Below are 19,671 nucleotides of genomic sequence, written 5' to 3' on the forward strand. Positions count from 1 at the left end.
TTTGATTTTCCTCAACTCTATTTTAGTCTCAAAGGAAACCATTTAGATTCATCAAGAGAAGGTTGAAGGGGACGACAGATCGGCCACTGAAAATATTTAGTTTGCGAAGGGACCATGAGTTACACGTTTACTTAGAGAAACTTAATAAAGAATCTGTAGAGTGTGTTGGCTTAAAAAACACACACACAAAGAGGATACCACAAGTTTAGTACATTCAGCTCTCTGAAAAGCCACGAGCAGAGCCTCCACGGCACCCGCGCGGTTCCGCTCCGACGGCCCGGGCGCGGGTTTTACAGCTCATCTCTGGCCTGTCGTAGGACAAACTGGTGCAGGGAGTCCAGGTCTCTGCTTCCATTGTGCTCGCTGACTTTCTGCCCTCCGCGGAAAAGCAACAATGTGGGGTAGCCTCGTACCTTAAAAAAAAAAAAAAAAAAAAAAAAAAAGATGAAAACCAGTGGTCCAGGTCACGTACAGATTATTTCTTAAATAAAACCAGAAAAGCTCCTATCGTCGTGACCGGGAGAGCTCGTGGCTACATTCTTGAAAGGTATGTACCGTTTAAAAAGTATTAAAAAAAAAAAGCAAAGAGCAAAGCCTTGGGGGCTCTACTCTTTCCCATCCAAAAACACACTCAAGACTAATGTCAAAGAGAGGACGTCACCCAAAAGGGGAGCGTCCGGAGCTTTCGTGCACAGGCTGCCACCCGGAGCCCTGGTGCACAGGCACATTCCGATGCAGCAGGCCAGGTGGGCCTGGGGCTCTGCATTCCCAGCAAGCTCCTGGTGAATCCCCCCACTCTGGGGGCCCCACGGTGTGGCAGCAACATCCTCGAGGATACGTTTTCCAGCTGCAACGCACTTCTTTTCTAAGACTAAGGTACCAAAAAAATAAGATCTTCTTGTAAGAAGTTTTTTTTATTTAAGATTTTACTTACTTGGGGCCTACTCGAGAGCAGGGGAGGAGGAGACAATCCCAAGCAGACTCCCCACTAAGCGGGGCTCGACCTCACGACTCTGAAGTCATGACCTGAGCGGAAACCAAGAGTCTGCCGCTTACCTGACTGCGCCACCCGGGCGCCCCCACATCTACTCTCAATCTAACGAGGGAGGAAACTCCAGGGCCTCCAAATGTTTTAACAAGACATCATAGAAGCAAAAACGTCAATTACAAATCTTCTGGGCGCGCAGACTGTGCTGACGGCTCAGAGAGTGGGCGACAGCCCAGTAAGAAGCCGGGCGCGGTCTGGCTTGCTGGGACGGCCCTTTCAGGAGGACGTGCGGCTGCTTCCCTTATTGAGAACATGGGCTTAGGTCTGCAAAGTAATCCACTCGAGGGTTTGAACGAAGACTGCTCGGCCAGCCAGAGCGGCCGTGTAGGGGGCACCCCATTCTCAGCCTGGAGTCCACTGCGCCATCTCCTATGCAGACAGCAAGACCCCAAATCCCCCCATGAGGACAGGTGGAGAGCTCATGGAAAAAGCCCTTCCTTTGACTCAGCATCTCTTTTGCTTTTCAAAATGAACACAAAGCGGGAACCTCACAAGGACACAAGCAACACTTCGTTGAGAAGCTGAGGGCAGCGTGGGTCACCCCAGTGACGACCACCTCAGACGACGGCTCCATGTGGGCACCCCCCTCCCCGCCAGGGCTCCCGGGGGGCTTTCCACGCACATGTACCCACCGAGTACTTGCTGCAGATGCTCCGTTCGGCAGTACAGTCCACCTCCGCGATCTTGACCTCTGCCAAACCAGGGAATTCCTTTCTAGAGAGTTCCTCCCACGTGGGAGCTAGATTCTTACAATGACCGCACCTGGGAAGAGAAGGACACAGCTTTGTGGGAGCCCTGGGTCAGGCTGGCTCCCCTGCAGCTTGCCGCCAAGCCGAGCCTTGTTCTGCCGTGAGAGGCAAGCAGCCATTGCCTAGAAGTTCGTAAAACATCAAATTCGCCCACGGGGGCACTAACGCTTCCTCCTCCTCCGTCCCAAACAAGGAATTCCAGTCAATCCGAAGCAGACTTTTGGCTAACCCGGTAGCAGCAAAGCTCGTGTGGAAGCAAGTTTGGATTCTGAGACCCTTTCCAGGACGGTAAGTGGAGCAGCAGGAGCTGGATGCAACATGAGCACAGGCGACACACAGGAAGCCAAACCAACTCGATGCATTTTTTTAAGAAAACACTTCATTTTAGGTTTGATTGCTATGGTCCCAAGTTCAAGACCACCTTAAGGCTTCCCTGGCGCTTCATCCGCTTGGTGCGAGCACTGAAGCCAATGCCAAGTTCGCACCAGCCTGCCCTCCTACCCGTGACGGCGCCCCTTCACTAAAGGGAGCTCCTGTCCTCAGATTTGATCTATGTAGCCTCAACACTTTATTTGGTATCATTTACTAGTGATTCTATTGTTTAAATGATTAATTTAGAGAGAGCGAGCAGGGGGAGGGGCAGAGGGAGACGGAGAAGCCTCAAGCAGACTCCCCGCTGAGCGTGGAGCTCAACGTGGGGCCCGATCTCACTGCCCTGAGCCAAAATCAAGAGCTGGATGCTCAACTGATGGCGCCGCCCAGACGCCCCTTGTGTTTCTATTCATTAGGGACAAACCCTGCACAACTCCCGCAAGTCACAGGCTCACTGACTTCTTATCTCTGCCACTGTGGTTTCTCACAAACACCCAGAATGGAACAAACTGCAGAGAAGTGACACGTTGGCGGGCTTACTCGTTCGTGTTTAGAAAGAGAATCTCACACTCTCTCCTCGAGACTCTGCTTTTCTAAGGGGATTGTTTTGAAGACAAAGCATTCTTCCCCTTTTACAGCTGAGGAAACTGAGGCTCAGAGGATAGGGAGGGCACGTGGAGTCTTGGCCCCTGCCACCTGCCCCGCTTCAGGTGGCCCTGGGCACCAACCAGGCGTCCTCCCTCTCTGCCTGGGTCCCGAGGACCATGTGGCAGGAAGGTTCGGCTCACCGGGTAACCCCCGGAACGGCTCCACCAGAGCTCTACTGGATTGCTCTACGACGTCCGAGAGGCCACGGAGTGAAGCAACGTCATGACACTCGTGGTTTGATGGACTTTACCAAAAAAAAAAAAATCAATCTATTTGGAAAAGGACAGATACCACAAAACCTAAGCTGTCACGTGGCCATCCTAATTCTCCGTTTTCATGTTTTCCCCCCGAACAGACTGAACTTTAAAATTAACTGACCTCATCCTCCATAAATAACTGCTTGTGGACACCACCAAACCGGCCTCAACCGAGCTGAACGGAGGCGCCAACAGCCACCTCTTACTTCCTACAACCGAACCTGTGTGTAAAGGTGGCCCCCGCCAACGCCGAGCAGAGCGCGCTGGCTGAAGAGTGGGAGGTGACGATGGGACTCCAGCGCCGGGACAGAGAAGTTTCTAGGTAAACAGCCACTTACCACGGAGCATAAAACTTGATGAAGGTTAATCCTTCTGCAATGGTGTCCTCGAAGTTCTTCTCCGTGAGCGCCAACACCGTGCCCTGCGTGGGGGGGGGGGGGGGGGGGGAGCCGCGGTTCAAATGCATCCCTTAGGCAGAGCAGGGCCGTGCTTCAGGGTAGCAGGAACACACTTCGAGAATCTTTTTAAGATGCCGTCACGCGTGCTCCAGGGTCGTACAAAAATACGCAACTTGCATTTCACAAGCTGCACCAGAAGGGCCCAGGTCCTGAGCCCCGGAGGAGGCAGGACGTGGTCCTCGGCCAGCCCGAGTGGGTTCGGGTGCCGCTGCCGCCCTCCAGGGCTCTGGGGTGCGGCCCGGTTGGCTCTGTGTGGCCTGGGCTCCGGTCTACACCTCCCAGGCTCGGAGCCCCCAGCCCCCGCAGCAGGGGTCCAACACCCCGACTCCCTGGCCCGCCTGACGTGGCGCACACGCCGTCCTCGCCGGCCCTCCGGCCCCCCAGCACACGGAGCTGTGAACGGTCTCTGCGCACTGACCTTACCCCGGACGGTCCCGAAACCACAGGCAACGGTGCATGTTTTACGTATCACAGGCTTCGTTCCGTTTTTAAATTCAAAGTAAATGTACCAACCGCTCATCGTTCTGGCTGGGCAATGTCGGGGGAAGGTGCCACGCGGCAGCCTGCTCTAAAGCCATGTGGCCTTGACAGGGCTTTACGGAATTACGTCCGTGGGTTTTTCCAAAAATGGACCTGCGCTCCTCTCACGAGAGCAAGAACGTGATGATTTATCGTGTGATAAGCGTGATAAACATCGGGGGACTAAACGCACAGGGCTGCTCCCCTGGAGTCTCAGTGATTCGAGGGCACAGCCCGCCCGGGCGGCTGTAGAGCACCTCCAGCTTTCTCTGTGTCCAGAAATACGACACCACGCTCCCGGGGAGGCCTACCTAATGCTGGCAAAGTGTATTATAAATGGAAGCTGTTCGGTATATAATGATACTCAATTTGGGGTGACCTTCGTAACCACCGTGACACACACGCTCCCCTAACATACGTGGTCGCGGCTACTACAAAATCTGTTGTTGGCTTCTCAGACCAAACGTCAACTTGGAACCAACACCCAGGTCGTCCCCAACCTAAGAATCCAAGTCAGGGATGGGCTGTGGGGGCGAGGAGGCCCATCCCTGTTCCCACTCTAGCAGGACGGGGTGGGGGGCGGGAGGACTCGGTGTTTTCCAATTCCACACGACTACGACCCAGGGAGCAGTGGTCCCAGGCGAGCCAGGATCTGTTACGTAAATGCTGAGCGTTCGAGAGTTGCTGGGGGGAGGGGGAGGGGGGTGGTGTCTGCACACTCACTGCCCCGGCCCCACGCAACCAGGCCACGCTGCCCTTTCTTTGCCCACCCTGTCCCGGTGTCCCAGCTAAGAACTCGGCGTGCCATGCACGACAGTCGTACGAGCTTGAACATTCTGTTCTGGAAATAGGTTGACAGGCTTTATGGCTCTCAGGTAGGCAGGCAATCAAGCACGGGTTTCCTAGGAGGACAGGATTTTGGGTCTCTGGAGAATGTCCTTTGCGCCCACGGCTTCGGCCTTGGCCTCTACCTAACGCTGCAGATGCAGAAGCCTACAGGTGTCCGCTCCGGGGCCCCGTCTAACTGACCGCTAGACCCCTCGGCCTGGTCCCCACCACAGCCCTGGAAATCAGCAACTCGATACCTGAACTCCCCCTGCCCCTGCTTCTCTCACACGTGGTGTGCACCGTGGCTTGCCAGGTGTCCCCCCAGACACGCCACCTTCCCGACTGTGCTCGGCAGAGCGGGGCTCCTTCCGCCTCCTGCTTCTCCCCTCTGCCCCCGCCACGGCCTTAGTTCGGGGGCTGCTTCATCCTGCGGCCCCAGTGCGCTGGTTCTCCATCTCTTTCTGCCAAGCATCTAAAATGCAAATCTCATACCTTCCCCTGGCTCCCAATACATACAGGGCGAAGCTCACAGTCCTGGGCTGGCCGACACAGGCCTCTGTGACCCCCGCCCCGACTGCCGGCCGCCCCAGCCCCACGCGTGCCCGGCCGCGGCACACCCACGGGCTCCCGCTCTCTCCTCCATCGGACAAGCCTTGTCTCTCCGCAGCCGCCACGGCTCTCCGGCAAACACCAGTGCACCTTTCAGTTGGTGACACTCCCCGCCCGCCTGCCCCCAGCTCCCACGACAGCCCTGAACGGCCTGGCACGCACGCGTGGGTCACGGCCCCAGGGCCTCTCTTTGTGTGTGTGGCCCTCCATCTGCCCCACCAGGTGGGAAAGCGCTCTTATTTGCTTTTGTTTCCTGGTGGCCCGGGACAGTGCCTGAAATGTGCTCAGAAAATGCACGAGTGAATCCAGAACCTTCCACTCTCTGAATGAAGGCAGCACGGCAGTGAGTCAGAGACGGCCGGCCTCAGCAAACGGAGTGCGCGAGGGCCAGCGGCCTCTCAGGCTTTGCTGCTGCTGATCTTTCAGGGCCTTTCCAGGGATTCAAATTACTGCCGCAGGTTCTGAAGATGAACAGAGGTGGGGCCCTAACTGGCGGCAGCAGATTTTCCTAGCAAATGCCCTCAAATGTAGCGCTTACGGACTCAAAGGGAGGAGCCTTTCAGAGCCTTTGCCACCAAATGCTCCCAGGATTGGTCTCCCGGCGACTTCAGAGAAGCTGGCAGGTTTACCCCTTACCAGCACGTGTGAGCGGCCGAAGAGCACGGTTCACGTGGAGGCGTCAGCAGCGGGCACCCACCTGGAGACTGTGACCTGCCCCCCGCTGCCCCATCGCCCGCGGTGCTGGAGCAGAGGAGCTGCCGTGGGCCCTCCCGACCGCAGCGAGCACCCGGCTGCACCCAGCAGCACCCAGCAGCACCCACCTGCGCCACGGGCTCAGCAGCTGCCACCGGGGCCTCCGACGGCTGGACGGTCTCCGGGGCCTCGCGCTCGGCGCTCCGCAGCTGTGACTCCACGTACTCTCGCAGGGACTCCAAATCCCGCTTCCCCTTGTACTGGTCGATCTGTCCGAGGAAAGGGCCACCCAAAAAGGCCGTCGGGTTAGCTCACCTGGGTGCTGCGCTCAGAGCTCACCCCCGCCGGCCGGCTTCACGAGGCCGTCACGGGGGCGCTGTGTGGAGCCACGCTCCTAGGCGGGGCGCTGGGGACCAGGCCGAGCGGGCCCACTCCGCTCTTTGAGAAGCTGACCGTCGGCCAGGGGCGAGCACCTTCCCGGGAGCCCACCTTGACCCCGCTTGGGGACCGTGACCCGCCCGCAGCTACAGCAGGGCAGCTCATCTGGCGCTACCTTGAGCCGACTGAAACGTTTCCAAACGGGAGGACCACGGACAGGTTTTGTCCACCACCCAAACCTTATCAGGTAAGGGAGCGACACCGGTTCCGCCATCACCTAAGCCTTCAAGCCCGTGCCCAGACGAGCCACGCTGGCAGGTGCCACGGCCGTGAAGCCACCGAGCAGCAGCCCGCTGCGGGGAGGGCAGCCCCGGCCCCGCGGACGTACCTTCTGTCCGTCTCGGAACCACAGGAGAGCAGGGTAGCCGCGGACCTGGTTCCCCGAACAGAGTTCATAGTGCTGCGTACAGTCAACCTGAGCACAAAGTAAGACCACAGTCACCGTGCGTTTCTTCAGGATCTTCCTGCCACACCGATTTCTGGGTCCGTGGCACCCCTGCCAGCAAGGTGCAGTTTGGGGACAGACTTCCTAAGGGCCACCCCAGGGTCCACCTGAGCTGAGGGAGCAGGGTGGGGAGATTTAGAGAAACGACTCACTCAGCTCACCTACGCGTGCCAGTGCTGGGTTAACATTTTACCTGGAGCTGGTGAGCAGAGCGAAAAGGGGAGCCTAGCCTGACATCTGGGGACAGGAGGCCTGGCTGTGGGCGACAGAGGCCCAGGCCGATGCTAGCCTGCAGATTTACCCTCACGCTCCAACCTAGGGAACTGTGGAATCAAGGAGGAGCAAGCAGTGAATTTTAAATAGGAGTATTTGGGGGCTCTTGGGTGCTCAGTGGGTTCAGCATCTGCCTCTGGCTCAGGTCACGATCTCAGGTCCTGGGATGGAGCCCCGCGTCGGGCTGCTCGGAGGGGAGCCTGCTTCTGCCTCCACCCGTTTGCACGTGCTCACCTGCGTGCACGCACTCTCTCTCTCTCAAATAAATAAAATCTTAAAATGTACATAAATAGCAGTACTTGGTATAAAGATAACTGAAAAGACCTCAAATTAAGGTTATATTATGTTCTTAGTTCTATAAACTCAACTCACCAACTATCACAGCTCTTTAAACTTATTGCATTTAAATCTTTTCAAGATTCTGTTCAACATTTCCATGAAACATTTTATCCTAAGTCACTTCTTTCTGATTGTCTACTGGCGTTAAAATCAGCTAGTGGGACACCAAGTTGTTCTTCACTGTGTCAAAAAAGTAGGATGAAAATATCACTTTCACACACAAGACTGAAGTCAGCAGTTAGATTATTAAGGGGAAGCCCAGGAGGCCCAGCCTGAAGTCGGGGGTGGGGGGGCGCATGACGCAGGTCCAGGCTAACCCGGCCACCCGGCCGCCTGCGAGTCCAGAGATGAAGAGCCCCAGCCTGGAGGGACAGACTGTGCTGCTCATGCCTGACTCTACCAGAAACCTCTACTGACACAAACTGGAAGTTATGTCCCATAAAAACTCATAAAGTAATTTAAGGATGGAAGGAATTGGGAAGATAGAAGACAAGAAAATTCTGACCACTTCCATGAAATGTTCACTAAACTCAAAAGCATAACATGTATAACTAGAATGTGTAATCGAAAGTATTTCAATCCACTGAACTCACAACAACTCTTACAGTTCACCAGGCACGTGCCTCATGCCACGCGTCCCACGAAGCATCCGACTTTCACCCGCACCACCCGCCACATGTCAGGTCTCCTCGCGCTTTTGCCCAGCGGGGAGACCGAGGTGTCGAGGGGTGGCCGAGGGGTGGCCGGCCAGGTCTACCCGGTTCCTAAGCTCACACTTCGGACCGTCTCCCTGTACTGGGCGGAGCATCTCATTAACTGCAGTTCCTGGACACGCAGCATTACTTCTGTAAACAAATCAGCCCGCTGGCGAAGCAAAAAATGGGATTTTCATAAAAGGAAACCCGTGCCTGGATGTCTGGTGGGTGCTAAAGGCTGGGTGAGGCTGAAAGTGTTTGACGGTCCAGGAGCTGCTCTGGATATTTCCAGAAAATCCACTTACACAGAAGTTGTTAGACACCATTTCTGGCTTCTCTCCGCAAAGTGGGGGAAGCTGGAAAGACTCCCAGGCAGCAGGGAGAGCGGGGCTCACCGGAGGGGGCCCTTGTGCAGGCCTCTGTGAGCACGGAGCTCAGGCTCCTCTCGGTGACAGCTCTTGGGTGAGGTCAAATGTGGATGGCCTCCAAGTCCGGCCAGCGAGCACTCACGAAGGCTGTGCCCCGTATCTTTGCAGGAAGGGCTCTGGGGCTGCCAATTCAGAATTGGCCATTGCTTCAAAATAAACAAAGGAGCCAAAGCCATAATTTATCTGGAGGCTGTGGAAAAGCCAGCACATTTGAAACCAGCCTGCCATCTGTGAAGGCGAAATGAATTATCAAGTGGCACACTAAATGGAATTAATAAATCACGTTTGCGACTTTGCACACGGAATGAATAATGGGCTACTCTGCTAATTAATCCAGCCAAAGGCGGTCTATTTCCAGGGTAATAAGGGCTTTCACTTACCTTGCCAATCTTGACAGTTTCAGAATGTTCAAGGCCCAGAGCCAGCTGCTCCCAGGCTGGAGCCAGAGCTTTGCAGTGACCACACCACGGAGCGAAGAACTTGATAAAGTGGTCGCCTTCGGTGGGGAGCCGGGGCAGAGAAGGGAGAAGGAGGGTTACTCACGTCACACCTTACTAGAGACTGGAGGGAGGCATCGTGGTCCTCCTGCTACGCTAACGTCGGTGTGAACCCTTTTGCTGGTCACAAGTGACTCCGCCGACAAAGTCTGTGAGCCCACGAGGAGCCTCAAAACAAATTCTAGTTTGTTATCTTTGGGGGACAGCAGGGAACCAACTCCTCATTTGAAGAACTGGCAATAAAGGGGAAGAATCGGGCAATTCCCCTGCCTGTCTTACACGAGCTGTACCGCTGGATGACCGTGTGACGAAGGAGGGCAAGTTTCTCTCCGTCAAACAATGAAAAGAAGGACGTTTTCATTAGAATATCAGCATCCGGCAACCCTAATAAATTAACAGACTTAGGGAAACACGTCGAACCGCACCACGGGGACAGGACTGGCGAAGTCCGGGCTGGAGAATTCCGCAGGTCTCATGACCTCTGTGCTCAGCAACCAGAGCGCAAGGAAGAAAATGAGATGTTGGGGAGGCACGTAGATTGAGACTCGCGAGGGATGTATGTGAAAGAAAGAATGAACTAAACGTTAGTTTTAGGAATGCATATTTGGGCGGACGCCTGGGTGGCTCAGCGGTTGAGCCCTGCTTTCAGTTCAGGGAGTGATCCCGGGGTCCTGGGATCGAGTCTCGCATCAGGCTCCCCCACAGGGAGCCTGCTTCTCCCTCTGCCTGTGTCTCTGCCTCTCTCTGTGTGTCTCTTATGAATAAAGTCTTAAAAAAAAAAAAAAGGAATGCATATTTGGGCGGAGAATGATAAAGTAAGGTGCGGTTTCCATAAAGTCAGGACGCCACCTCCGTGAGGGCAGGAGGGCTGGGACGTGGCCAGAGTTAAGAGAGGCTGGCGGTCTTATTTCTTGAACTGGACAGTGGTTACAGAGTGGCTACTCTAGAACAATTCACTAAGCTCCACGTTTGCTTTTTGTATCTTATTTGACAATAAAAATAAACGGATTTAAAACCTGAGTTAACATCCCCTTGGCCAGGAGGGAAAAAAAAAAAAAAAAACACAACCCAAACCCACACAACCTCATTACTTAGATACTGAAGATTTTTTCTAGGCTGTTCTACATTGACCAGACTAAAAGATGTTTGGCTGAGACGAGACCTAAATCAGGCCGTGACCAGAGTGAGAACAAACCCCCGGGCACCAACGTGTGCAGGACTCGGCCGCGCCACCTGCCCACGCCGCGTTATCACCACAGCCGCGACACGTTCCAGGGAAATGGTGAAAAACTTGATGCAACAAATCGGCACCTGATCTGCAAGGCTGCAGCCGCGCCCCCCCAGACAGGGACGGTGCTGGCCTTGTCCGTGAGGCGGGGATGAGACGTCCGGGAAGGAGCCCACTGGAGGGTCGGCGGCCCCTGCTCGGGGAGGGACCCAGCGGAGCTCGTGGGCACTAACGTGAGCCCCCGTCAGGGAAAACACTCAGAGGCCGCACCGTCCCCGCCCGGACAAACCTTTCACCCCAGGGAGAACAGCTCAAGGTGTCGCAGGAAGTCTCTTAGGCCTCAGGTGGGGTGGGGTTGCGACTCGGCGGCCGTGGAGTGACAAGGCCGGGCAGGATTTTTAGCCCTTTTCACCACCTTTCCAACCCAGTCTTCTGGGAGGACTTCGCGGCTGCCTCTGAGCACGGAGATGGACGAGGGGGCCGCATGTGCTTTCGAGCCAGCTGTTCGGGAACGTGCGAATCGGGGACTTACGTGCCATTGACCTTAGAGACTGTACACAGGTCATTCTGTATTCGGGAGACCATTTTCAAAAAAAAGGGGGATGTGATACAGAAAAGTATTTTAAGCATAAAGAACACCCGTTCTGTTTTGCACATGACGGTCCCACTAAATTCTAGTGTAAATACATAAGACACTTCTATTTCTGCCTTAGGTCAATAAGCACGATTCACATTAATATAAGTAAACCCTTTCTCAGCCGAGGAGGCACCGTCCAGCTGGTGTACAAATTAAGTGTGCCCGTTTGTGATTTGTGAGCTTAAGGCTTCGGCTAGCCTTAAAACTGGCATCTAAGGACAGGGACCAGAGGAATCACTGCCAAGAGGAAGAGCGGGAACAAGGATGCTAACAGGTCTGGAAGAGAGAAACCAGGCTCAGTGCCACAGACGTTCCTGTGAGCCCTCAAGTGCCAAGAAGGAAACGCCCGGCAGATCAAGGAGCGGCGGATGCTCAGTGGTTCTGAGGTGCGTCTCCCGCCGCGGACAGCCACGCCATTCACCCGGCATACCTTGTGCCACGTGCAGCTCAAAGTTGCTCGCTGAGAGCTCGTACAGGCCCTGCTTGCGCTCAGGGGCTCTGGGCGGTTCTGCTGCTGGCTCTGGTGTCTAATGGGGAGAAACGAGACAACGGTCACTGGGTTTCCATGCGGAGACGTAGTGAGACCTGCTGAGGAGGAGACTCGTGTCTGTCTAGAACCTTCCACAGGCCTCCTCCCTGACCTGGCTACATCAGACTCCGTGGGATGCTGCTGTGTGGAGGGAACCCGAGGCGGGAATCCACGCTCCTGCAGGAAGCCCCTTGGCGGCGTCCCCACGGGGACACAGCGGGCAGACGCAGGGGCCAGGCCCACCCCAAGGGACACGCCGCCCGCTCCCTGGCGCAGGGCCTCCGATCCCCGGGGAGCTCGAGGTGAACTCCCCGAGCGCTGGCCCCGAAGAGCGGCGAGGGGCCTTCTGGGGGACGCATCTGCCGGTGCCAGAGCAGGAGCCGTCCTGTCACCGCAGCACCACACAGCGGGGGCCTCAACCCAAGCGCCCGAGGCGACAGGGAGCCCCGCACGGGGGCGGGTGCCACTCAGGTCCTACCTGGCCGCGCCTATTTCTCCGAAGGACAACATCCAGGTGAAGCCATGAGGAGCAGTGACGGCGCACGGCCGGAGGCTGCAGGAGGCCTCCTATGGTCCCACCTGCTCTGGGGCCGTGCCGCAGCCCCCGACGGCAGCCTGCCCTACTCACCTGCGAGTGGCCTGGCTTGCTTGGCCTTACAATTTTGTCTGGTGACAGGTTTTTAAAAACCTCACTCTAGGGGATCCCCGGGTGGCGCAGCGGTTGAGCGCCTGCCTTCGACCCAGGGCGTGATTCCGGGGTCCCGGGATCGAGTCCCACGTCAGGCACCCTGCTGGAGCCCACTTCTCCCTCTGCCTGTGTCTCTGCCCCTCTCTCTCTGTCTTACGTGAATAAATAAAATCTTTAAATAAAAAAAAAAAAACCTCACTCAAAAGTAGGAAAAGATGTCTTTTACAAAGATTATCACATTCCTTGAGCACTTCTGATGGAAAAATTGTAAATGACCTAAATATCCATTGACAAGAAGGAGCTGAGTTCTGGCAAACCCACGTGACAGTATCAAATTGATACATACAGGGGCGCCTGGATGGCTCGGCGGAGGGGCGTCTGCCTCCGGCTCGGGCCGGGTCCCAGGATCAAGTCCCACATTGGGCGCCCCACAGGGAGCCTGACTCCTCCCTCTGCCTGTGTCTCTGCCTCTCTCTGTGTGTCTCTCATGGACAAATACATAAGATCTTTAAAAAATATATGATCAATATAAAGGTAACTATATAAAAATATCACTTGTGAAAAGACGACATTTATATGGTTTTAACTATTTAAGAAAAAAATACAGAAGCAAATACGGAAATTGAAAACAAAGTAGCAGGTTTTCTTTCTTTCTCTTTCTTTCTTTCAGTTTCTCTACTATTGCCACAACACTGGGTGGGGGCAATCTAAAGCTATCCTGTTTCAATACACAAAAAACGTATACATCGAGTTACTGAGGTATAAATACAGATGAAGAACTTTTTAAAACATTTTCACCTCCAATAAAAAGCAAGTTCCAAATTGAAAAGAATTTTCGGTTTGCAATATAAGGTGGGCGTATCTGAACTTTCCTACAATGAGGCACACCGTTACTGTTCCCAGCGATTGTGGGAGCGAGGGCATGGGGCGCGGGTGGACCCCAGCAGCCAAGTCCCCCACCGGAGGGGACACCCGCTTGGGCTCAGGACGTCTCCGCCGCCAGCGGGCAGAGGCCGGCCTCGGGTCCTTCCCCGCCTGCGCTGGGGCTGCCACGGCCTGAGAGGGGAGCTCAGTGCACTGGACAAGTCCCTCTGCCGTCCTCACGTGCCTACGGGTTTCCTGAGCGAAGCCGTCACAGAAGACTGGCATTTTGGCGCCAAAGAACGATGAGAAAAGAGATCAACGTGTTTGTGAGACCATTGACTTTTGAAAGCTGGTCTCCTCCAATCAGAGAACATTTTCACAGAGGAAACCAACTGAAGTTTAAATCTGTATGAAAGTTCCACCTGCACATGTAACTCTCTGGCCCTGACGAACATGCAGATGGACTCTGAGGGCTTGTGGCTTTCCCCGTTACCTAAAATTAGATGAAGTCTCGGCTCAACCCTCCTTCGAGGCCTTGCACCATGCAGTTAGCTGCAGCCTTGGTGAGCACGAGGGGACCCGGCACCAGAGTAGCAGGTGCGCTTCCGACAGGCTGTGACATCTACGCACAACGTGGGGACAGCCAGAGGACCACGCAGTCACCCTGGGCAGTGACCCCGACAGCAGCAGAGCCCCCAAAGCCTGCTGGTCCCTCATGCGGGCGCGGACCACCTTCGAGGCAGCGAGCGCCCACCTCCGACCCTAAAGCCGTCTCGTCTCACTGAACCATTCTGTTGAAGTTAGACTTCAGGGGCTCTTATTTCGTCAGAATCCTACAGCACGGGCCGCTGGCCATCTTTCCGGACCCTCACGACACAGCGCCATGAGCCGTCAAACCCAACCCAGCCTCCTGAGCATCTGCGTTAAAGCAGAACACGCCGCACACGAAGGGACGCTTACTGGATGCTTTATGATCGTACTGATTTGTGAGACAAAACTAAGACCCCCAACATCAACTGGAGGGGGAGAACTGCAGAATTTTCTTAGTAACATTCTACACACAGCTGCATCTTTAGAAATTCTCTCAGAAATCCTACAGTCTCCACACCGCCCTGATCTCACTACCCTGAGGCCAAGGAGGGCAGACACTGAGAGTATTAAAGGTTTTTATTAAATGACGTTATTGGCCACACTGGCGAGCACCTCGGTCCTCAGTCCAGAGGAAAAGGAGGGGTTCACACGGCAAGAGAAGGCGGGAAGTTGGCCTGGACTGGATATTTGGGCTTAGGCCTGGCCCTGACCCCGAGTCAATCCGTGATGCTAAAGAATTAGCGTCACTTGTATACGTGTGAGCGTGGCACAGAGGTTGATGTTAAAAAGTACTAAGTGCACCTCTGTGAGATGTGCCCTGGGGTGTCCACAGATGATGCTCTCCGAGGGCTGACTCCGCAGCCAGACAAGGGCACAGCACAAGGTGGGCAAGACGGGGAGCATCGGGGACCATCGTCATCCTCCCCCTCGTTCACGCACTGCCTGTTACTCTTCTCTCTACTCGTGTGCGTGTCTGAGTATTTCCATAATAAAAAGCTCGGTCGGTAACAGTTCACCTTTTTCCACTACGCTACTCAGAGCAGTGAGAACAGAGACCAAAAGAAGGGGATGCAGAGGGGCGGGGAGCGCTGGGGTGGGGAAGGCGAGGGGGGCTGGTGTTCAGTGGAGACGGGGTTTCGGTTCTGCAAGGTGAAGAGAGGGCTGGGGATGGCTGCACAACAGGGCCAGCGCGCCGACCACCACCGGATTTGGGTGCTCAGAAATGGCTACGACGGTAAATTTCGTACCATGTGTATTTTACCACAATAAACAGAAACTGGGAAGGGAAAAAGAGTCCCTTTCTACCTACAAACGTCGATCCATTTCTAAGACTATAAAGGTGCTTCGAAACGGGACCTTACCGGCCTCTTTACTACCCCGAACTGTAGGAAGGGAGAGAGGACGGGAGGCGGGGAGGCCTCCTTGCACTCACCGCAGGCTCCTCGTTCAGCGTCTGCAGCATCCAGTTCTCCAGTGCCTGGAAATCCCGAGGCCCCTGGTACTTCACAGCTTCCTGGCCAGGCTTGAAAAACTTCAAGCTGAAAGGTCGAGAGAGGACAAGACAGCAGTTTTCAACAGGTGGGAGCGCTCCGAGTGGATGGCGCTGTCCCGCTGGGACCCCTCAGTGGGCCGCATGCAGCCAGGCACGGGCCTGCCACCCTCGGCTAGACCTCAGAAAGACAGGGAAATGATGTCCCGGGAGAAAACATATCCACCTAATCCCACACTTTTAAGAAGTCTCTTAACTTATTCAAGAAAAATAAGACCGAGCAGAACACATGAAGTCCAAGAGGCTGTGAACGAAACCCCAAACCACTGGGGTTTAGGAGACAGGACTTCCAGGCTTTTCCTTGCTAGGTATTCATCATCCTTCCCAGGCTTTAGTAGTTCTTAGAGTCTTACAGTTTTTATTTTTATTTATTTATTTATTTATTTATTTTTTTTAATATTTTATTTATTCATGAGAAACACACAGAGAGAGGGGGGGAAGGGGCAGAGACACAGGCAGAGGGAGAAGCAGGCTCCATGCAGGGAGCCTGACGTGGGACTCGATCCAGGGTGTCCAGGATCACACCCTGGGCCAAAGGTGGCGCTAAACCGCCGAGCCACCAGGCTGCCCTCTTACAGTTTTTAAAGAAAATAATTTATTGCCTCTGCTTCTCTCTCTGTCTCTCATGAATAAATAAAATCTTAAAAAAGTGGCGGGGGGATCCCTGGGTGGCTCAGCAGTTGAGCGCCTGCCTGCCTTCGGCCCAGGGCGTGATCCCGGGATCCGGGGATCGAGTCCCACGTTGGGCTCCCTGCATGGAGCCTGCTCCTCCCTCTCCCTGTGTCTCTGCCTCTCTCTCTCTCTCATGAATAAATAAAATCTTTAAACAAAAAATTTAAAAATGTAGTAGACATAGTACTGTTTGGCAATAAATGTATTTCCGGGCTACCCTGTCAGCTCTTCGACTCTTACAAAGCATGAATGTCCAGGTTCTGGGAGAATTTACATTTCCAGCATGAGAACAGCCTTGACATTGCCTGAAAGGGTCTATCACTTCCCCTACGGAGCAGGAATTTTCTTTTTCCATGTAAATTAGCCTCCGAAGGGGGCTGCAGATAGAATGCACAGCCCTTCCTCTGGTGGCCGAGCAGGATTCCCCGCCGGGGGCGGGAAGCACACCTCCAGATCCTGTGCCATTCAACAGGTGACGGTGACGGTGACGGAAAAACAGGCTCTAGATAGCGCTTCACAGGAGGCGTCGAGGATGCAGCAGGAATATACGGCAACCACAGAAGGAGGGAAACAGAGGCCAGCAGTTTTGGGCGCCTCTTCCTCCAAATCTCCCTGCGCTGTGCGTCACGCGCGTGGGCACTGGCAGCGGGGCGCAGCCTCAGAACTCAAGGTACCCGGGCTTCGGCGCCGCAGGGCTGAAGAGCTAACTCCCCAAGGCCTCAGAATGAAGGTTCGAGACCAGTGCGTTAGCTGGAAGAGGCGGTGGGATCCCTGTGGGCTCACGGGCCTTCCCACCCTGAGATCGTGCAGCTTCGGCGACGTCGCCCACGGGCCTCCGGGGAGAGTTCGGGCCCTGCCTCCTCGGGAGCTCGGACCTTTACGGCCCTCCCGGCCGGACTCCCAGCAGCCTGGCCAGGACCCCGCTACTTGACCAACTTATACGTGGTGAGCAGCTCGAGGATGATCTCATGGATCCGAAGGCCGCACCCACCCCTGGGACCTCTGGAAGCTCTGGAAACCTGCTGTGCCCGTGAGAGCTAGAAGATGCTTAGTGGAGTCCCCCCCCATGCCCTCCCCCCCCCCATCTCTCTTCCAGGGGGGCCTCCCTCACCAGGGCTCTTCAGAGTGGAAAAGGCCTGGAGCCACCAGCACCATCGGGCCCATTCCCTCCAATTCTTTGCTAACATTAAAATGCAGTAAAACCTCACCTGTGATTTTTTTTTTTTTTTTCTGATTTGGTGTGTGCTAAGCAACACACAAATAATTTTTTGAAATCTCTTCTTGTTGGATTAGAAATCTTTGTAGTCTGCCCAAGCCAGAGGCTCTTCCTTAAGTTCACAGAGCCGAGGGATAGAATTAAGGGCTTCCTTTACAGACTGTCCGGGGCATCTGGCCCCAGTTCTCGCTGTAGATGGGCTGAGGGAGGCGATGGGGAGACGGCCACAGGGTACGAGCCCAAAGGACAGCCCCAAATGTTTCCCCCTATTTCTAAACTGCCACATGGGTGTTTGCTCTTCCTGGTGATCTGTTTTTCTTTCAAGGAGACGGCAGGGGAGAAAAAGCTCCATTAGTGGGTCACTCTGGAAATCTAGGATCGCAGTCCTAGCGCTACAGAAGAGGTGGTGTTACCGGCTGACTTGGGTCGCCCAAAGCCGACCTGTCGGAAGTCCTAGCCGCCTGTCCCTCAGAATGTAGCCTTATTTGGAAATAGGATCCTTACAGATATAAGTAAGTGACAATGAGGCTATGAGGGTGGGCCCTAATCTAGCATGTCTGGGGTCCTTATAAAAAGGAGGAAATTGGGACACCTGGGTGGCTCAGCACTTGAGCGTCTGCCTTTGGCTCAGGGCGTGATCCCAGGAACCTGGCCGGATCGAGTCCCACATTGGGCTCCCTGCATGGAGCCTGCTTCTCCCTCTCCCTATGTCTCTGCTTCTCTCTGTGTCTCTCGTGAATGAATAAATAAAATCTTTTAAAAAAGGGGCGGGGGGATTTGGACACAGAGAGAGCCATGTACAGAGGAAGAAGGCCGTGAGGACGGAGGTTTGGGTGCAGCCACCACCAGACGCTAGGCAGAGGCCAGAAAGGATTCCCCTCTGGGTTTCAGAGCGCTGTTGGCCTCCCCAACTGTGAGACGATAAATTTCTGTTCTCTTCAGTCACCTGGTTTGCAGTGCTTGTGTCGGCAGCCCTAGCAAACCTCCCCCAGATGATGCGGATTCCTTACCAGCTCAACAGCATGACCTCCAAACACTTTTCTAAGCACCCTGAGAAATCCTAGGAGAATGGGAACCCCAACTCTCTCCCCGTGCAACCCTTTATTTCAGTGGGAGGGCCCATGGCTAGAAGGACCCCACACCGTGTGCTCAGGCATTTGCATCCATCATCTGCTGCATCTCCCTGAGATGGGCACCGTGTCGGGGGAAGCAAATCTCACACAGGTCAATACGTGAATGCCCGGCGGGACCAGGGTTAACGCGGTGCACCCTGCCTCCTGCATTCCCCGAAAGAAATCTGTCCTCCAGCACTGGCTCAGGGCTGTGAGGGTCGCAGAGGAATGTCCTTCCCAAACAATGTTCACTGTCGTGCGAGCTCACTTCAGTTCTTTTTAAGGACACAAAACCAGTGCATGGTGTTCTCGGGGAGACCGTATCTCCTAAATCAAGACACGTGATTCAACGGGGCTCTTTAAAATCTGAGAATAATGGGGCACCGGGGCGGCCCAGTTGGCTGAGCATCCCACTCTTGATTTTGGCTCAGCTCACCATCTCAGGGTCAGGAGATCGAGCCCCACGTCAGGCTCTGTGCTCAGCTTGGAGTCTGCTTGTCCCTCTCCCTCTGCTCCTCCCCCCGCTCCACCTCTCACAAATAAATAAATGAAATATTTAAAAATCTGTGGATAACATCTATGGAGCAAGTGATGTCGCAGCCAGATAGCTCAGATGACCAGGTGGAGGTGGAACCCTCTGCCGCCCCCTCACACTTGCTCTGCTCAGCCTCACGAGGCCTGCCTCCCTCCCAGTGGTGTGGCTGGTGGCACACATGACCACATGGCCACACTCGGCCCACTCCTTAAGAGTGGACACCATAGCCTACTATCTCTGCACCTTGAAAGTAACGGGCTCTCAACAGGTAAGCATCAATCTCCTCACCTGGACCCACCACTCAGACGGCTTCCTGGCGACGCTCTCCGTCTATGCGGAGTTTCTTTTAAAGGCAACGCTATGAAGCATAGGACAATGATGCCTCTAGGTAGGTGCACGTGGTAGAAAATTTTCTCTACTGATCTGATCTGAATGATGGCACTTAGATCAGCAGTGGTCACCAAAGACCAAGAATTCTAGTGTCCTTTGTGAAAATGCCCGAATTCCAAATGTTAGGGAAAACCTTAGACATTTACTGTGTGTGTTCAGATCAGTGTCTGCAAACATGTTATTTCATCTAACAATGTTACTGGAGGGGGTGGTATCAACATCCTTTTTCAGACTCCGAGGTTAAATAGCGTGACCTGGCCTGCGTGATAAATAAAGGGTAGGACCAGGATTCTGACGTGGCTTTTAGGTTCCAGCCCAGAGCTCCCTCCCCTCTTCTGCACTACACTTTTCCATGCTGTCTCTC

General features: G+C 54.6%; 1 protein-coding gene across 2 annotated transcripts in view; it reads right to left on the reverse strand.

Moving 5' to 3' along the window:
- Window positions 1-19,671, reverse strand: part of TXNDC5 (thioredoxin domain containing 5) — a 26,141-nt gene continuing 6,470 nt past the window's right edge. For both annotated transcript variants that reach the window (XM_038584129.1, XM_038584128.1), the window contains exons 3-10: window positions 15,266-15,371; window positions 11,592-11,688; window positions 9,180-9,295; window positions 6,948-7,034; window positions 6,310-6,450; window positions 3,413-3,495; window positions 1,681-1,810; window positions 1-413 (exon numbers count right to left, since the gene is read on the reverse strand). In XM_038584129.1, the coding sequence (XP_038440057.1) occupies window positions 291-413; window positions 1,681-1,810; window positions 3,413-3,495; window positions 6,310-6,450; window positions 6,948-7,034; window positions 9,180-9,295; window positions 11,592-11,688; window positions 15,266-15,371 (883 nt within the window). In that variant the 3' untranslated portion in view covers window positions 1-290. The remainder of the gene's footprint in view (window positions 414-1,680; window positions 1,811-3,412; window positions 3,496-6,309; window positions 6,451-6,947; window positions 7,035-9,179; window positions 9,296-11,591; window positions 11,689-15,265; window positions 15,372-19,671) is intronic.

This window comes from Canis lupus, chromosome 35 (genome assembly GCF_011100685.1).
Source record: "Canis lupus familiaris isolate Mischka breed German Shepherd chromosome 35, alternate assembly UU_Cfam_GSD_1.0, whole genome shotgun sequence".
NCBI lineage: Eukaryota > Metazoa > Chordata > Mammalia > Carnivora > Canidae > Canis > Canis lupus.